At 43.8% G+C, this 15,421-nt stretch overlaps 1 protein-coding gene across 6 annotated transcripts in view; it reads right to left on the reverse strand.

Annotated features, from left to right (window-relative positions):
* hdac7a (histone deacetylase 7a) overlaps nt 1-15,421 on the reverse strand; it is a 74,315-nt gene that overhangs the window by 8,431 nt on the left and 50,463 nt on the right. For all 6 annotated transcript variants that reach the window (XM_056423633.1, XM_056423630.1, XM_056423629.1 and 3 more), the window contains 18 exons: nt 15,227-15,317; nt 14,514-14,628; nt 14,240-14,340; nt 13,609-13,731; nt 13,297-13,406; nt 12,398-12,499; nt 11,325-11,496; nt 10,683-10,876; nt 10,213-10,416; nt 9,395-9,623; nt 8,495-8,628; nt 8,209-8,329; nt 7,508-7,557; nt 6,884-6,991; nt 5,611-5,666; nt 4,952-5,039; nt 4,420-4,539; nt 4,221-4,318 (listed from right to left, as the gene is read on the reverse strand). In XM_056423633.1, the coding sequence (XP_056279608.1) occupies nt 4,221-4,318; nt 4,420-4,539; nt 4,952-5,039; nt 5,611-5,666; nt 6,884-6,991; nt 7,508-7,557; nt 8,209-8,329; nt 8,495-8,628; nt 9,395-9,623; nt 10,213-10,416; nt 10,683-10,876; nt 11,325-11,496; nt 12,398-12,499; nt 13,297-13,406; nt 13,609-13,731; nt 14,240-14,340; nt 14,514-14,628; nt 15,227-15,317 (2,216 nt within the window). The remainder of the gene's footprint in view (nt 1-4,220; nt 4,319-4,419; nt 4,540-4,951; nt 5,040-5,610; nt 5,667-6,883; nt 6,992-7,507; nt 7,558-8,208; nt 8,330-8,494; nt 8,629-9,394; nt 9,624-10,212; nt 10,417-10,682; nt 10,877-11,324; nt 11,497-12,397; nt 12,500-13,296; nt 13,407-13,608; nt 13,732-14,239; nt 14,341-14,513; nt 14,629-15,226; nt 15,318-15,421) is intronic.

Consider the following 15,421-nt stretch of genomic DNA (forward strand, 5'->3'; position numbering starts at 1 on the left):
ACGTCTTTACGTCTCTACATCTCTATGTCTTACGTCTCTACATCTCTATGTCTTACGTCTCTACATCTCTATGTCTTTACGTCTCTACATCTCTACGTCTCTACATCTCTATGTCTTTACGTCTCTACATCTCTATGTCTCTACGTCTTTACGTCTCTACATCTCTATGTCTTACGTCTCTACATCTCTATGTCTTTACGTCTCTACGTCTCTACATCTCTATGTCTTTACGTCTCTACATCTCTATGTCTTTACGTCTCTACATCTCTACGTCTCTACATCTCTATGTCTCCACATCTCTAAGTCTCTCTGTCTCTACATCTCTATGTCTCTACATCTCTATGTCTCCACATCTCTACATCTCTACATCTCTACGTCTCTACATCTCATCTCATGTCTCTACATCTCATGTCTCTACATCTCACGTCTCTACATCTCTATGTCTCTACATCTCTACGTCTCTCTGTCTCTACATCTCTATGTCTCTACATCTCTATGTCTCTACATCTCTACATCTCTACATCTCTACATCTCTATGTCTCCACATCTCTAAGTCTCTCTGTCTCTACATCTCTATGTCTCTACGTCTCTCTGTCTCTACATCTCTATGTCTCCACATCTCTACGTCTCTCTGTCTCTACATCTCTATGTCTCTACATCTCTATGTCTCCACATCTCTACGTCTCTCTGTCTCTACATCTCTATGTCTCTACATCTCTACGTCTCTCTGTCTCTACATCTCTATGTCTCTACATCTCTACGTCTCTACATCTCTACATCTCTACATCTCTATGTCTCCACATCTCTAAGTCTCTCTGTCTCTACATCTCTATGTCTCTACATCTCTATGTCTCCACATCTCTACGTCTCTCTGTCTCTACATCTCTATGTCTCCACATCTCTACGTCTCTCTGTCTCTACATCTCTATGTCTCCACATCTCTACGTCTCTCTGTCTCTACATCTCTATGTCTCTACATCTCTACGTCTCTCTGTCTCTACATCTCTATGTCTCTACATCTCTATGTCTCTACATCTCTACGTCTCTACGTCACTCCTCTGTTGTCTAATTATGGTTACTTCCGTTCACTGGTTGCAAAAAGACAACATGGCAACGGGCGTAATCCAAGATGGCGACGGCGGACGGCCGGGTGCCTGGGTGATGTCACGGTAACTACCTCCACATCTTCTATACGGGCTATGGTTGCATAGACATCTCTCTCTCTCGCCACATTTCCTGTCATATGTTTCAGCTAACAAAGGGGGGATTACCCAGAGATACACATTTATGTCTCGTTCTTTCTCTCTCGACCATATCAAAAGGCACCGATTCTGTTTTTAATGCACTCGGCTCAAGTTTCACCTCTGTGACCTCGACTCTCTCACATCAGATCTTACGATGAGGATTATTTTCTGTAACTGAGCAGACATTTATCTGGAAAGTATTGATGTGGTGAACTTCCAGCATCTGAGGCTCCAGGCAGATTGAACCAAACAGAGAACCGCTCAGAACATTTTATTAGGTCCAGATCTGAACCCCAGGCCTTATAATTGGCATTATATAATCAAAATAATACTTTGAATCTTGAGTCTTGTCATTACCATTGAACTTGAAAAGGCACGTCCGGCCCAACTTCTTTGTTCAACTTAATTTTGTTATTAAATCGTTTTTCAAAACATTTTCTATTTTAAATTTTACAGAAGACATGATAGGAAAGGGGCGGTCTCTCACCCTGAAAACAAAACACAAGAGCCAGCATTACCTCCTCTGATGTTCAGGAACAAACGGACGGGGTCTGCATTCATCCAGCCAGATGAATAATAGACAGGTTCCACGTTGTTGGCTTTAAACTTTACGTGAATGTAATCTCATCAAAACACCTGCGTTCACCTTGCACGTATATCTTTTGGAGTGTCGTCCAAATTTTTTTTTTAACCAGCCCTGTGAGATGAACTGTTCCCCCTAAAAAACAACAACACTGGGTGCACAACGCCACCCCGCTTTGAATTATAGTCGTAGGATAATCTGTTGCTCTGCTCCACAGAAAGGTCAGAGGTCGAAGTCATGCTACAAAGAGGCGGTCCTGGAGCGTGCAGGGAATCTATGTTTTGCTCAAGAACACTCGAGAAAAGCCGGAGAGTCCGCTTCAGTATCCAGGTCAGTGTTACTTGAATGAATTGAATAATAATGGAGGTTGACGTAATGACAGGAAGTCAATTCGCTGGTCATCAATGGAGATAATCACCCTTTTTCGGCATTTCATAGTTGAAGGACGAAGGTCCACCCATCTGGCTGGTGTGGACACAGAAGTCCTGAAGAAACCTTCTATAACTCTCAGCTAAAGAGTTTTACTTGAAACAATTAGTTAGCCAGGATTTTCTTTCTCATTTTCTTATAATATACAGGACTGTCTCAGAAAATTAGAATATTGTGATAAAGTTCTTTATTTTCTGTAATGCAATTAAAAAAACAAAAATGTCATGCATTCTGGATTCATTACAAATCAACTGAAATATTGCAAGCCTTTTATTCTTTTAATATTGCTGATTATGGCTTACAGCTTAAGAAAACTCAAATATCCTATCTCTAAATATTAGAATATCATGAAAAAGTATACTAGTAGGGTATTAAACAAATCACTTGAATCGTCTAATTAACTCGAAACACCTGGAAACACATTTTCAAATGTTTGATTTTGTTTTGCTGTTATAAATCATTTTTTTTACTTGGTCTGAGGAAATATTCAAATTTTATGAGATAGGATTTTAGAGTTTTCTTAAGCTGTAAGCCATAATCAGCAATATTAAAAGAATAAAAGGCTTGCAATATTTCAGTTGATTTGTAATGAATCCGAATGCATGACATTTTTGTTTTTTTAATTGCATTACAGAAAATAAAGAACTTTATCACAATATTCTAATTTTCTGAGACAGTCCTGTATATAGATATTTTTTCAACTGTGAAGGTGAAAAAACCCATTTGCCACGTGTTTTTTGTTGTTGTTGTTATACCTATTGCCAAGATAAGTATTACAACTATAAACACTGAAGAACAGATAAAATATTATAAGGAAAATCTTTCTAAGATCTTGGACTGTCAGTAAAGTCAAATCAGAGAGTTCAGACATTTATGTTTCACTTGCCTCTCGAGGACACCGTGTGTGCGAGTTTAAAATATGTTTTATTTATTTACGGGATTGTGCTCAAGTATCGTATACAAACATATTCATGATTGTGCAACGACACAATCTCCCCACCCCCCCCATATGTGTGCAACTTTTCCAGTAACCATGCGGTTGCCACAGTTTCCTTGTGGTCCGATGTGCCAGACATCCAAAAGGCCCACACCGCTGAAACTTTATTAGTGCCCCCCCCCCCCCATGATAATTATCCAACCCACTAGCAGGAAGTCAAACACAAGACCCTGAGACCGTTTTACTGTCAAGCTTCTGACGTTACTCGAACCGGGGAGCGTGAGCCACACGCTCTCCAAAATGAGAGAGATTAGGACTTACGCAAGCAGCACGTCAGAGGCGGGGTGAGGCCGAGCCTCTGATCAGCTGAAGCGTGTTTGTTGTGGCTCGAGTGGAGAGGAAACGAGGGAAGTTGTCTTATTGCAACTCAACTGAACGTCCTTATCCTGATCAATAAAACTGGAGCACAGCTGGTGGAAAAACTAATAAGACTCTGCACGCCTCATCTAACCCAGAACATTAGGTTTTTTTTAAAGCATGCTTTAACGAAACTAAGATCTATTTGATTTCCCTTTCTCTCCAGTTTGAAAGTGTTGTTCTATTTTGAAGCAGCGGCGGGAACATTATAAACAATTTGCAGGACACCGTAGACGTAAAAAAAAAAGACATCTGACGGCCGGACGTGTAAACCAGTCCGAAAAAGCCTCTCTCCACCTCGGTGGGAGGCAACACAACATGAGGCGACAAATCAAAGAGAGAACAACATGCGAGTGGAGAGAAGAGACGCACACGGAGTGCAGCCGCTTCCATAAAAGACAAGAAGGTGACACAGCGCGGATGCCAATGAAGTGAATCACATGCTGTGTCCGACATGGGGGATGGCGTTCAATCTCATTGAAGCTGCTTCTGGAGGCTCGATGCCCCTCAACGAGGTTTTTTCTTCTTCTTCTTCTCTTTAATGTGTCACCTCTTCTTCTCTCGTAATCTCGCGCTGCAGCGTTTAAACAAGAGCGGTGGTCGGCTCTACCTGAATGCAGCGAGGTACTCGGCGTCCCCCATGGGCGGGTCCAGTCCTCCTGTCCACGCCACGTTCACGTTGAAGCCCTCGCCGGCTCCAGAACCAACCTGGACCGCGGGAAAAAAATGAATACACGCATTGCACTTCGATGTAGAGAATTTTTTTCACGCGTCGGCCTGTAAATATGACGGACTGCGGTGTCACTCACCTCGGTCGGCGACCCGCTGCCCGGGAAGAAGTTCCCATCGTCGTAGCGATGAAGTGAGATGTAGAGCACGCTGGGGTCGCTGTAGAACACTTCCTGGGTGCCGTTGCCGTGGTGAATATCCTAGGATGAGGGAAAATAATGACAGTTGGAGAAAATAATCCTCATTTAGACGGACGGCATTTCGTACCACGGTGCAGAACAAAGCGGCATGAAAACAGCTTTGTTTCCAGCAGCCATCTTTCAGGTGGACACATTCGAATTATAACAGTGATTTGTGGCTTTGCGTTCTTTTATCATCATGTCTGTGTTGTTGTTTGTGTCGATTGTAATGTGTGTCGAGATGAATGCTTCACTTTCCATTGCAAACCAAATCTACCTAAAGGTCAAATAAAGTATCCAAATCTCATTATTTATATATTACACATTTCAGTACCGCAGAGAGACACATTCACGATGGAGTATATAGATGTAGTGACGTGTGAGCATGTGATAGTTTTTAATCAATATAAACAACAACGACGAGCCCTCTTACCCAGTCGACAATCAGGATCTTGCTGACGCTGAGCCTGTGTTGGAGCTTCCTGGCGGCTATGGCCACAGAATTGAAGTAACAGAAACCCCTGGTAGACACAGGAAGTGACGGATGAAACAGACATTGAAACCGACGAGAGAGTTGAGACTTTATCTGACAAAAGAGAAATGCTGAATGTCTCTTTTCCCGCTTGTTGATTTTTGCTGAATTGCAACTCGAGTGATGTAGAGTCATGGGGACTATTGAGAAGGCCCCCGTGTCTCTTGCTGAGCGCTGTGTCTGTGTGTGTGTGTGTGTGTGTGTGTGCCGTCTGTTGGGTAGCAAGCATGCATTGCTGTGTATGTCAGAAATGTAAAATGGCAAACTGTGCAGTAGCCGTACAGGATCGTGTTCGAGATAGATGAGATGACGATGAGCGGTCCGAGCGACAGTACATTTTTTTATTTTTTAAAACAACATACACAAAAAAAATAAGAAAAAGCTATTAATCTTCCTTATTTTGTCCCTTTGTCGTCTCTCTATCACGTCATAAATATCCTCCACAGAGAGGCTGCTGACAGTGCAGCAAGAACAGGGAAACTCACTCTGGTCAGGCTGAGCATGTGACACACACACACACCCACACACACACACACCCACACACCCACACACACACTTACATTGGATTAGAAGGGTCTGCGTGATGCCCCGGCGGCCTGACCACAGCAAAGCCGTTCTGTGCAGAAGAAGAAGACAACGTCAAACACTTTTTAGGATGCACAGGAATGTAAAAATGTTGGCACAAGACACTTGCTTCCTTGAAGGAACAATCACACTGCCAAGAATCAAAACCTGTTTTTTGGAAACTTATAAAAACAAAGGATGAATGTTTCCTGGTTTGTGTGAGGTTGCTTTCCATCAAAGCTGCTTCTATTTATAGCAGGAAAGCAGCTTTATGATCACATTCCTCACTGATCATTTTGACTTTACTTTCAGTATAAATCGTCTAGACACATGATGGAGGTTCTTTGTTCATTTTGGGAGGTGCAACATATGCTATGAAGGCCAACCATATAAACATCTGAAAGTGGATTTTGATTTTTTTTCTTGACTATTTTGAAAATGGTAAAAAAACAAAAAACTCAAAGAGTTAAGCCAACGTAAAGACAGCGGAGGCCATGAATCTATGTTGTCTTGTAAATGAGTTTCATCCTATTGATTTATTCCTGTAATGGTCGTGTGCACTGCTCAGCATAGATCGAACCTGAGGGCGGCGTTTATTGGTTTTCATTCTCCGCCCGACCACCTGCCTTGTTTTACACAATCTGCTTTTTGTCTGTTTTTCTGTGTGGATTGAAGCTGTCAGCTATAAAATACTTGTTTAAACACTTGTTATTACATTATCTACATTTGATCAACGAGAACCCCCAAAGAAAGAACCAACAACAACAATTTCATGTTCAGTGCGGACTTTAAATCATTGCGAGGGGGAAAAGGAAGTACGTTTAGGCCTTCGAAGAGACAGGAAAACTACGAAATTTGTTCTGAAACCCATAAATCTGCTGAAGTGGGTAAGCCAGCGCGACGCACGCTTCTTCGCCGGATGCCTTTCCTAGTTGACGTGTCTTTCTTAGCATTGCAGTCGTCCCGACTCTGCCAGTCGGAGCCTGAAGAGCTGTGGCCCCGCGTGCACAGGAACCTGCATGGAGTCAGCACAGGTGTAGCCGAGGAGGCGTTCTTCCTTGTGCTTGACAACTAATGAATAATTCAACTATACTGTAACTATTCTAATTATTCTCTGCATTGTGGCATCCCGTGCCTCCACTTTATCCATCATTCGTGTGGTGTTTGTGCATTGTAGCTTACATACAATTAAAGGTTTTGTTAAATGTAATAACAAAAACGTGTTATCGGGATTCTGATTCGTTTCCCCTGCCGGCTCCAGTTCCTCACCTTCAGCTCTCCTTTGGCCACTCTGCAGGCCAGCTCGACAACGCTGCCCGCCGCCATGCGCGACGCCGTTGAAGTGTGCGACTCGTTCCAGATGGTGTCGTTGTCCACCTGCCAAGTGAAAGACAAAGGCGGAGGCCCATGAACGATGGGATAGAAAACAAATAGCGGAGGAAACACTTGATTAATATCCGTTTCAGGAAGCCTGACTGGGTCGATTTTCTTTCGCCAGATTTTTTACTGCCGAGTAGAAATTACTTTCTTTTTGTTCCTTCTTCTGTGCTCTGTTTATTCTCAAATGGGCATCTCTGTCCATCTGGCTCGGACAATGAAAGTCGAGGCATTTCTTTTATCCCTGGTCATGGACATGTTGTTCTGATTAGCTCTGACTTGTCATGGTCCGACTCGGACTGTCAGGCAAACCGTGGGCCGAGCCAACTCTCTTTTCCTCTTTAATATCCTGTCTTCCTTGTCCTTTTCTCTTTCGTGTCTCGGTCGCTCTGTCTTTGAAACTCTATCGTCTTTCATTAACGCAGTATTGTATCGCTTTTATCAAGGGCTCTCTAGAATTACAGTATGATCAACAATAAAGATGTTGTTTGTGTGTGTGTGTGTGTTTTCTCTTACCCCTACTCCCCCACATGGTAACATCACAAACATCCGTTGAGAGAGGATTCCTTGGGAAACAGAAACATACAAATTACTTATTTCTTTTTTTTAAACATCATTTACTTACGTTTCAGTTTGTATTCTTTTCAATATAACTCTATATGCAATATGTATTAATGGGAACACAAGCCCTGAACTAACCGTTTCTTGAGCTGAATTTTTCTGCAATGAGGCTCTTTGCCTAGATCGGGGGTCGATTTTGCTCCAAGCATATTAATATGACCTAATTAAAATATGTGTGAAATTGCACAAGAGCACCAAGGTGCTATTTGCTTGGGCCTTAGAAAGGGAGCTTTGTTCAGGTTCAGCGGCTGCAAAAGCTGCACCATCTTTTTGTGAATTTAACACGGAGCATATTAAGGGCACTTGCGATAATATATACAGTTTGACATTTTTTTAACTGAATTAATGTAGTTCAAAGACAAAAGTATGAACAGAACTTCTTGTCAGAACTGTAAAAACTTCTTTATGATGTTTCGCTCTGTTATTAAGAGAGCCCGGGCATCTGGAACATCTGTTTGGTGTTGATGTTCCTGATCATATTTAGTGAGCTTAATCTCTTAAGATAGCTTGAATACCGCTCATGTACACTGTTAACTCAATTAAAAGTGTTTTTGAAGCAACATAATTTGGCTCAGGTTTGAGAACACGCTTCATACCGGCCAGCTTGCGGCTATCCAGTTTGAGTCTGTTGAGCGGGTTGGTGCCGTAGAGCAACACGTGGCGCTCCGTGTGGACCGACTGCAGCTCCTCCATCGTGGCTTTGCGACCCTGAATGGTCTGTACGAACAGGACAATGTGCAACACGTGACAAATAATGTCGTTAGAACGCCGGAGACAGCTGTGTTGCGCTCCAACAGAATCTGACGCTCAACCTCTCCGTGCTCAGACGGACACATCAGATGTACGTTGTGACGGTCGGACCGTGTGCCGTGCCGTACGTACCTCGCACTGTCCCCTCAGGCCTCTCTCCTGCAGTCTGGACCAGATGCTCTGTATCCTCCCAGCATGCTCTGGGTGACTGCTGTTGTCTCCACACGTACACTGGTGCCGCAGCATCTGAGAGTCGTACACCAGGCCTGAGCGGACGCACGCAAACACACACAAAAAGCAGGTTTCATCTCAACATGTTGCCCAAACAAATATAAAAGTATATTCACACTCGGAGTGCTGTTGACGCCGACCCCTTGATCATTTCCCTAAACATTTACTCCAGTTGTCTCAGGTGATGGTTTTTCTCGCTCTCTCTCTCGCTCCATATAATTACACTTAAACATATTTTTGGCATAAAAAGCGGCACTTCTGGTTTTCGGCTGGTTTTTCTTGATTTTATTGCCACGTCTACATTTTTCATTACGTTCGAAAACAGAACCATCAAAGGGACCGTTCACCGCGAAAGCAAAACGTCCTGTTTTTATTGATCCATTAGACAAAGAAGGCCTTGCCGCCAGCTGCCAAGTCATTCCTTCCTTTAAAACACTTTTAGGACTGCACTGTTTTCACATTACGGTGAAAGTAAAGCTTTTAAATCGATGTGTAAATTTAATTTGTGGGGAGAGTCATTCATTTTTGATTTTCCCCTCACTTTTAAGCGTGACATTTACCTTTGCTGGGAATTACATGAAATATAATTTTCATCCGATTATTATTAGCGACATGACTGGAAATTTGGAATAGAGGTGGGCAACGACATGCAACAAAGTTCCCTCAGCCGCCCTCAACCCGGGGATGTTTTGTTTATTCAGTAAGGTCAGCGATTCAACCCCTGAGCCTCGAGGGCAGCCTGAATCTAAAACATCATGACGAGAATGATCATACATACAAATTCTAACAAATCGGACTCACCAGTGGTAAAGCGTGGTTGGCTGCTGCCGTCCTGCGCGGCCAGGTTCAGGGGTTTCTCAGGCAGAGTGAGAGAGGTGGAGGCTGGGGAGGACTGTGCACGTAACAGGGGCTGATGGACTCCCAGCCCGTTGCCAACCCCGCCGCCGCCGCCCCGCAGCATGGGCACCGCCAGGGTCTCCATCTGTCGATGGAGCTGCTGCAGCTGTTTCTGCTGCTCCCATAACAACGACTACAGGAAGGGTGAGTATGGAGGTCAGAGGTGAAACGTAGTTGATAACATAATTCGAACTACATTTCATAAACAAAACCGACTTCGGGGAAAAGAGCAGAGCAGGCGTTGCACAGGGGCTTTTTCTAAACCATGGATATCGCCGCTCGTTGGGTTGCTGCACATATGGTATGCAGCTGTACGTCGCTCTAAAACTCTTCAAGTGATTTGAGTTCAAGGCTGATATTAAGTGCTGAAAGCCAAAGAACTTCCTCCAGGGTAACGTCAATAAAATCAGAGTGTATTTTTTTGGGGCTCCTTTTTTAAAACCTGACTCGTAAACTCCAGATTATGCGGTTTGACGAGAGACTGACACACTTTCTCAATAATACCTCAATTTACAGTGACTTACATATCGCGCTAAAATAACCGCCTTGATTCGGTCAAAACCTCAAAAGCCATACGGCAACTAGCCTAACATGCAAGTGTTAGGATGCCCCCTACAGGACTGTTGGCCAAACAACAGCTGCGTGGTTCAATTCCATCCACCTGCTTTCACTGAGCGTGTGTTTGTGTGTATGTGTGTGTGTATTAAAGTGTGTTTTCCAACCTGGTTGAGTATGAGTGCATGTTGCAGGTTAAGTTGCTCTTCTTGGCTCTTAGATGGTGTCGGCTCCGCCTCCCTCAGTGACTCCACCCTCACTATGCTCTGGAAGGTTAGCTCTGTGGGCGACGTCCCGCCGCCTTCCTCAGAGTCCATGTCCTCAGAGGGGATCTGGTGCAGCCTGGGCTTCTCGCTGGACTTCGACATCAGCTGCACGGGCACATACAAGTTGGACAAATGTAAGTAACTTATTTATTTCCCGTGACAGCCGGATAGCAGACCGAAAAGTTCACATACGGAAATGCAGATGCAGGCTACTGTTGTTTCACTCAAACTAAGTAAATGAGAAAGAGACAGAATTCCTTTTCTGTTATTACTGACAGTGTTAATAGGTACGTTAGGCTATCCTCATAACCGCAAGACTGAATATGTCTACAAAACAAAAACAAGTGACCATTAACACAACTTCTCCATACCTTGCCCAGGTGAGTTTGCTGTTTGAGCCTCTCTAGTAGTTGTGTGTTGTGCTGCTGCTGGAGGAGGTATGTGTGAAGGGACCGCGGGCTCTGGGGCAGCGGCTCCGAGCGTGTTCTGCTCAGGGGCTTGTGAGGATGAGCTCCTCCTGGGGCGAGGTGGTCTAACTGGGGGCCGAACTGCAGCTGGCCTTGAACTGGTCATAGACACAAAAGGAGCAGACAATAATAATGACTTTAAGTGTGCCCATGTACAATTGAACACACAATAGCTGCAACAATGTCAAACCGGCCCCTGATACACTGAATGAGCATAACTTGCTTATCCGTCAAATAAAACAGTGTTACTCTCAATTTGACCACTGGGTGGTGCTCTAACATCTTAGACCGGAAAATTAAACCACTTCAGTGAAAGTTAATGAACGTGTAAGTGTCCTTCTGTGGCTATTTGGTCACATCTTGGATATGTATATTTAACGTGTTGACGTGTATAGAGTCAAAGATCAGTTACAGAATATCAAAGTGAAATAAGTCATCTCTCATCAGTGTTCCATCATCCTAAATAGTGGAGCTCTCGGCCCCTACATGGGTGCACAAGTGCCGGGTTTGTGTCGGTGTGTGTGTGTGTGTGTGTGTGTGTCTCACCAGTGAGTAGCGGAGTGTGTAACAGTCCAGAGGGTTCCAGGATGATGAGAGGCAGATGAGGGTTCAGCTGCCCAGCCTGGTCCTCTCTGCTCAGAGAGAGGAAGACCGGCAAGCCCCCGGCTGTCACCACTGACCCCCGGCCGACTCTCAGAGAGGACCGCTCTCCTTCGGCCTGCACACAGACAGTTGTTCAGTATTTACAGCAACAGATAACATTCTCTCTGACGCATTATCACGGCTAGATTACCGGCTTAGAATGAGATCATTATATTCCACTATATTGACAGAAGGTGATCATTTCCGATGGTACGAAACAATTTGTCCAGGGGACGTGATCGGGTAGAACTTGAGTCACTTTATATTGAAATACACAGTACTCTAAAAACATGAATGTAAGAGTGAAACAGCATTTCAAAAAGCATCATGCTTCATGTATTTGATGTTCTTCCTGTTTAAAACAGGATTTTCTTCATTCATTTCACTGAGGTATTCAAACCATGGGGACGTTACGTTATGTGAGCTTTGTACATGACGTTTATACTGTACAGACTGTGCTGCACAGTCACCACATCAGCACCACTCCCTAAAAAAGGAAAATATGCCACCTTTTATGTGGCTGTCCAATTGGTGTTGATGGTACAGGTAGCGACCCTACAAGTCCCAAGATGCATTGCGTTGAGGGTCCCCGACGGTCATATGTTCTTACGAAGCCATGCGCTGCCTTTATTTGGCCGTATGCTAAAAAAAAACATGACTGAAGATCTGAGTCCGTGCTCAATGTATCCTCGTCCACTCATATTTTGGCATGCCATGGTCATCTAATCAACTAATATGAGAACTCCCAGCTGAAACATCAGCCAGTTCTTCCCCACATCACCGGCACGTGAAATAGCAGCTTTGGATGCAGGAAGGAGAAACTATGCCCCAATCGACTCCATTTACCATCAACACCGATTAGACATCCTCATAAAAAGGTGGCAAATCTTCCCTTGCAGGCTCACCTGCTTCACGGAGAAGGATAGAAAACGATTGAAGAACGAACTGTTATGCTAGACATGTGTTGCAGTGTTTACCCTGGCGTTGGCTGGCAGTCCCAGTGTGATGGTGGGCAGAGTGGAGGGACTCTGGATGGTGAAGTTAGCTATGGTGCCATCTCTTAGCAGCAGCCTCTGGGCCTGGAAATGCCAAACACAATTAACAACTCACAATGTATTGATATATTCAAATCTGAATGGCCTTCCGTTCAGATACAATTCATGATTCTAGTTAAGAGAAATCGCATTAAACCATTCGAGGCCACTGCTGGTTATGCATCCCATAACGATATCTCCTGAACAAACGTCAGTGCTGATGTAAATCAGGACCAGTGTAGTTTAATCAAGGTGGCATGCTGCCTTGACACCGGAGAATGATGAGTCAGACATCCACAGCAGGTGTGACTGGGGTCCACTGCATGTGATTAAATGAATTATGCAGAAACAGCTGACAAACTCAGTGCTCCCACACTCGAGTCGTTGCCTTAAACATGTCATTACTCAGCGTCTCGGCACAGCTCATGCAGATGAAACAACATCGCCTTTTTTCCCTTTTTTTTTTATCAAAGCGTCTGCGTACTTGTTTTTCAAATGCTAATTTATTCCCTTCTTGGAATCAAAAGTGCCTTTCTGAAAGGCAAAAGGGAAGTATTTTCTTTAGTGGCTATAGTGTTGTATATTTTTACATTTATCTATCCAACTTCTATCCGGATTTCTTAACGATCAAACCGGTTTTCTATGGAAAAGTTATGGAAATTTCTCAAAACGTCTATACAAACGAACTCATTTGGTGTTAAAAACATGTTTTTATATTTCAGGTCATCTTGAGCTGATGTTTTCCCTAGTTTTACTCAATATTCTGAAAGGACCCAAGGACATTATGCGTGGGTGTGTGGGTGTTAGTGTGTGTGTGTTCCTGTGTGTGTGTTGTTGCTAACCTCATGCGAGAGGCCGCCTGCAGATGGCAGTAGACCATTCTCATTGGGCAGACTGTCATTGGGAGAACTACAGCCAGAGACTGGAGTGCTGCTGCTGCTGGGGGAGGAGTCTGGTGGGAGAGAAGCAGTGTGTGAGTTTAGATGGAGCATCTCCACCGTATGCAGGTTACATTCGGCCATATCAGTGAATCATTTCAAAAATCAATCACAGTAAGAAAAAAGGAACACCATCACCTGATTACATATGAAACCAACAATAATAATGCGTTTCCACTCACTCCTTTATTTATTTGTGTGTGTGTGTGTCATTACCCAGTGTGTCAGGTACTCGGTGCTTGACAGTGGCCGGGGCGCTCTCTTTGCGGGTGAGTGGGCTCTTGCGGGTGTTGAGGTGTTTCTTCAGCTTGTGTTTCACCTTCAGATTGGGCTCAGACGCTAACAATTCAGGGCGACATTTGGGAGTGTTACTTTATGCAATTATACGTCATTATTACTTTCCAAATCTGACACGTCTAAATGTCTTCGGTGAAAAATGGACATGAATGGACATGTACTGTATGTGTTACACCCACAAAAAAAACAATAGATCGTATTACATTCAGCAAGCATGACTGATGTTTGACCACACACACGGACAGAACACGTAGGCATAATGAAAGGGGAATATAGCACTTTTTTTCCGTGTTATTTATTTTTAAATGCTACAATAGCCTGAAGTAGAGAGTGGGACTAAATCCACAAACAGCCAAACAACTGCTCCCCCAGACGGGTGTAAAAAGACATTTAAATGAAAAAGTAGAAACCAGTAGAAACCTTTCTGGCTCTTTCACTTTAGAACTTCAATCGCTTATTTCACAATTTGCCTCCATGATGTTTTAATGATGCTGATTCAGTCCCTGCGCCTGTGTAAAAGGTCTGTGATGCTGGACGTCAGATGTTTTACCTGCTCTGCGCAGCGGCGTCCTTTCTGAGCAGTCAGGAGAGGGCTGTGGAGGAGACGAGACCAGAGTCTGGGAGGAAGCACCGGGGTCCGGGCCCAGCTTTCTGGAAGAACACAAACAAGGCACACGACCATTAGGGGGGAAATAATCACACCACATAGGGTTGAAGTTTATCGCTGATTCTTGGAGTTGACATCAAAGGGTATTAGACACGCAGTATAATCAGTGTGATCGTGATCCATATTTAGTGTTTTGATGTTGTGTATTTGGTCTCACCTGTATGCTACAGGAGCAGGAGTGTTGGAGTTAGTTCTTTCCAGCGCTGCCTGTTTCTGCTTCTTGAGAATGACCTCCTGGAGTTTCTGTTTCACCACGGGACTGGCCACCGCACCTGCCAATCAAAAAACACCTCGGCCATTCAAACAACATTAAAAGAAGAACTCACCAACTGCTTCGTCATAATAAAGGTCACAACACAGTGTGCCGGACACAGTCAGTGACTAAACAATGCTGAGGAGGAGAATACTGTGCATGGTTGAGAGAGTGTGATGCAAAGAAAAGGTCACGGGTTTCTTTGAGAGCATGTTGGCGGATATTTCGTTGTGTGTGCACACGGAGGTGACAGGAGGTGCTCGGAGTGATCAAGTCAATATTGACCCAGTGACGTTATGCGCCCAGACCTACAGCTATAATTAACTCCCCTGTTGTAGCTTCACTTGTCAGGTTATATTTAGCCCTCGCCCCAACGCTTTGGGAGTGGAGTAACACTGTTTAATAAAAAAATTATATAATCTCTTCAGGGGGACTTTCCACTCTGGCCACAATTATCAAATCGGGCCATTATTACTTTCAGTCGAGGAAATAGAATGATATCACGCTTGGTGAAAATAAAATTACAACTTCAATTGTGTGAATGGAAATTTGGAGTCACATGTGGGAGCGAGTGTGTGTATGTGTGTGTGTGTGTGTGTGTGTGTGAATTGACTCACTCTGTTGACTCTTGTCTTTGTGCTTTAGTTGCTGCAACTCCTGTTGTTTCTCATTGTTCTCCTGTTCTCGCCTCCTCTGCTCCATATTAAACTGACCCCCCCGAACCCAACAAACACATTCATAATATAGCAACAAATATATAGCAGATGCTCATGTAAGATTAATTTGTAGGAAAATATAATACTTTTTAAAAA

This window comes from Pseudoliparis swirei, chromosome 9, assembly GCF_029220125.1.
Source record: "Pseudoliparis swirei isolate HS2019 ecotype Mariana Trench chromosome 9, NWPU_hadal_v1, whole genome shotgun sequence".
NCBI lineage: Eukaryota > Metazoa > Chordata > Actinopteri > Perciformes > Liparidae > Pseudoliparis > Pseudoliparis swirei.